Genomic DNA, 3161 nt, shown 5'->3' on the forward strand with positions numbered 1-3161 from the left:
GTGAGAGGGACAGGGAGGAGAAGGAGAGGGAGTGAGAGAGAGCCACGGAAAGAGGGGCGCACGACCCCGCCGCCGCTCCACGCAGCCCCTGTGCCCCTCCTGCTGGGACCTCGACCAGGAAGGAACCCCGACCCAGAGGAAGGTACCAGACCCCGAGAGGGTGCGCTCGCGCCTCCGGGAGACCCGGCCGCCCTCTGCCCGCCCCAGGAGGGCTGCAGCATCCCGCGGGGGGAGGGGGACGCGGTGGGGAGGGGGCTGTGGCCCCGTTGGCGGGCCGGTGGAAGGCGGGGCAGGGGTCGAACCTGGGCTGCAGAGGCGCGGCCCGCCCGGGTGAGGAGGGTCACCTGGGGGTGGGCGGGGAGTGTGGGCCTTAACCTTGCTTTCGCCTGGTTTGTATTCACAGGCTGCGGAGACCTGGGCTGTGTGCCGTGGCCCTGGGAGTTGGCCTGGTATACGTGCAGCACGCAGTGATCATTATTCCCTGAAGCAGGCTTCGCACGTATTGGGGAAATGCCTTTGACCCTGTTGCAGGATTGGTGTAGGGGGGAACATCTGAACACCCAGAGGTCCATGCTTATCCTGGGGATTCCTGAGGACTGTGGTGAGGATGAACTTGAGGAGACTCTTCAGGATGCTCTCGGGCACCTGGGCAGGTATAGGGTCATTGGCAGGATGTTCAGGAGGGAAGAAAATGCCCAAGCATTTCTCTTGGAGCTTGCCCAAGATACTGACTATGCTTTGATTCCCAGGGAAATACCTGGAAAGGGAGGGCCCTGGGAAGTGGTCGTGCAACCTCGGAACTCAGATGGGGAATTTCTCAATAGACTGAACCGCTTCTTAGAGGAGGAGAGGCGGACAGTGTCAGACATGAACAGAGTGCTTGGATCAGACACCAACTGTCCTGCTCCAAGAGTGGCCGTATCACCTGACTTCTGGACCTGGGCCCAGGTCCTGGGGGCAGCAGTGCAGCCTCTGCTAGAACAAATGTTGTATAGAGAACTAAGAGTCTTTTCTGGGAACACTGTGTCCATCCCAGGGGCGTTGGCCTTTGACGCCTGGCTTGAGCACACCACTGAGATGCTACAGATATGGCAGGTACCTGAGGCCGAAAAGAGGCGGAGGCTGATGGAATGCTTGCGGGGCCCTGCCCTGCAGGTGGTCAGTGGACTCAGGGCCAACAATGCCGCCATAACGGTGGAGGAGTGCCTGGCAGCCCTGCAACAGGTATTTGGACCTGTGGAAAGCCATCAAATTGCCCATGTGAAATTTTATAAGGCCTATCAGGAGGTAGGAGAGAAAGTTTCCAGCTTTGTGTTGCGTTTGGAACCCCTGCTCCAAAAAGCTGTAGAAAAAAATGCAGTATTGGAAAGGAATGTGAATCAGGCTCGCCTGAAACAAGTCTTAAGTGGGGCCACCCTTACTGAAAAACTTCGAGACAGGCTTAAGCTGCTGAAACAGCGAAGGAAACCACCTGGTTTCCTGGCGCTGGTGAAGCTCCTGCGTGAGGAGGAGGAGTGGGAGGCCACTTTCGGTCCAGAGAGGGAAAGCCTACAGGGGCTGGATGAAGGCGTAGGGGCGCCTGAGGGAGCCAATGCTTCCACTGCACCTGCCAACACTTTTCACGCCGGGCCTTCCCAAGGTTCCCGGCGCAGGAGGGGCAGAGGACAACACCGAAGGGGGCGTATGCTGAGGGCCAGCTTCCAAGGCTCAAGAAAACGGAAGTACCACACATTCTGCTATAGCTGTGGAAAAGATGGCCACATCAGGGCACAGTGTAGCAATGCTCCAAACCCGCTCCTGGTAAAGCAGAAGAGACAGGCTTCCATGGAGTCGGGAAATGGGAGCAGGGCTTGGGAAAAGAGCCGTCCCAAGCCGCAGGCCAGCTAGGCTCAGGAGCACAGGGCAGCTCTTCTTCTTCCAGGCAGAGGAAACAAAAGAGCTATTGGAAGAAGGGAAAGGGGCAGCCCACAGAAATAACAGGGGACTTGAGTGGGGTGGAGGGGCAAAGAAGCCATACCCAGGCTGAGCCCCTGCATCCTCTGCCAGACGAAAACCACTCCACTCACCGAGCTACATGGAGCTCAATGAAGGCCAACAACAGTGCACTGAAGAGGTGCCAGACACACAACTGGGGGCTGCCACCCCAAGCACATGGGGTGCACCAGCTGCAGGCAAAGACACCCACACAGCACAAGGTGGAGCAGGGAACTCACTCATCAGCCCTGTCCTCTGGCCACCCTCAAATGCCCGCCCTGCGGCGTCTGAGCAAAAGATGCTGACCGGCCCCCACACCACATGGGGCCTGGAGGAGCCTTCCGTAAGACCAACCCTGTCTGAAGGAGTCATCTTAGGCAAAGAAGAGCTGCACAACAGAGAGGTAATCCCCCAGACGGGAGGCCACATGGTCGGGCCTGTCTTCAAGATCATCTATGTACACTATTCTAAGGGACCCCCAGGAAGGCAGCACCCTCGAGGCCCTGCACAAGTGAGAGCAGGAGAACCAAAGGCTCTGGGAGCCTGCACCAGCCTATGAGCATTTTCCTTCTCCTGCAGCCTGGAAAGGCTATAGGGGAAAGGAGAGCAAAACTACGAGGAGAAGATTTCAGCTCAGCCTGGTAGGTAGCGGTGCTGGATACGTGGTGGGCCAGGACCCCACAGCGGGCTTTGGTATGAATGAGTGTGCAAGGAAACTTTGCTTCCAAAGAAGGAGAAGGAGGTGAAAGAGGATGAGGAGAAAATGTGTAAGAGAGGAGAAAGAAGAAGAGGTAAAGAAGGAGGAGGAAGAAAAGGTAGAGGAGAGGAGGAGGAGGAGGTAGGGCTTGGTGATGGGAGGTTGTTCTGCTTTTGTTTATGCAATGCCACTGGAGACCAGGAACCTCCAGACAAGTAGGCCTGGGACTGGCCTGGTGAACCACAACTCAGCGGCTGGCAATTCCAAGACCAGCCCTAAACCTTGCAAAAACCCCTGGAAAACGGGCTCAAGCCCATCCCAGAGGAGCCGGGAAACGAGGACGGGGCTGGGGAGATGAGCCCCCCCAAGTCCTCCTCCAGCAAGTAGGCTCAGAGGGCCCAGGGGCCCCCTCCCCTCCCAGGCCGCAGAGCTCTGGAGGCAGGGGGAGGCCACGCCAGGGCAGCAGCCTCACCCCACATGGAGGGAACAG

General features: G+C 58.1%; 1 protein-coding gene across 1 annotated transcript; it reads left to right on the plus strand.

Annotated features, from left to right (window-relative positions):
• Positions 1 to 6: 6 nt before the first annotated feature.
• Positions 7 to 3155, plus strand: PNMA3 (PNMA family member 3). Its single transcript, XM_029930195.1, has 3 exons — positions 7 to 142; positions 404 to 1800; positions 1922 to 3155. Exons 2-3 carry the CDS (start codon positions 511 to 513, stop codon positions 2024 to 2026), a joined length of 1395 nt encoding a protein of 464 aa, XP_029786055.1. The 5' UTR covers positions 7 to 142; positions 404 to 510; the 3' UTR covers positions 2027 to 3155.
• The last annotated feature ends 6 nt before the right edge of the window (positions 3156 to 3161 follow it).

The sequence above is a fragment of the Suricata suricatta genome, chromosome X (genome assembly GCF_006229205.1).
Source record: "Suricata suricatta isolate VVHF042 chromosome X, meerkat_22Aug2017_6uvM2_HiC, whole genome shotgun sequence".
NCBI classification, from domain to species: domain Eukaryota; kingdom Metazoa; phylum Chordata; class Mammalia; order Carnivora; family Herpestidae; genus Suricata; species Suricata suricatta.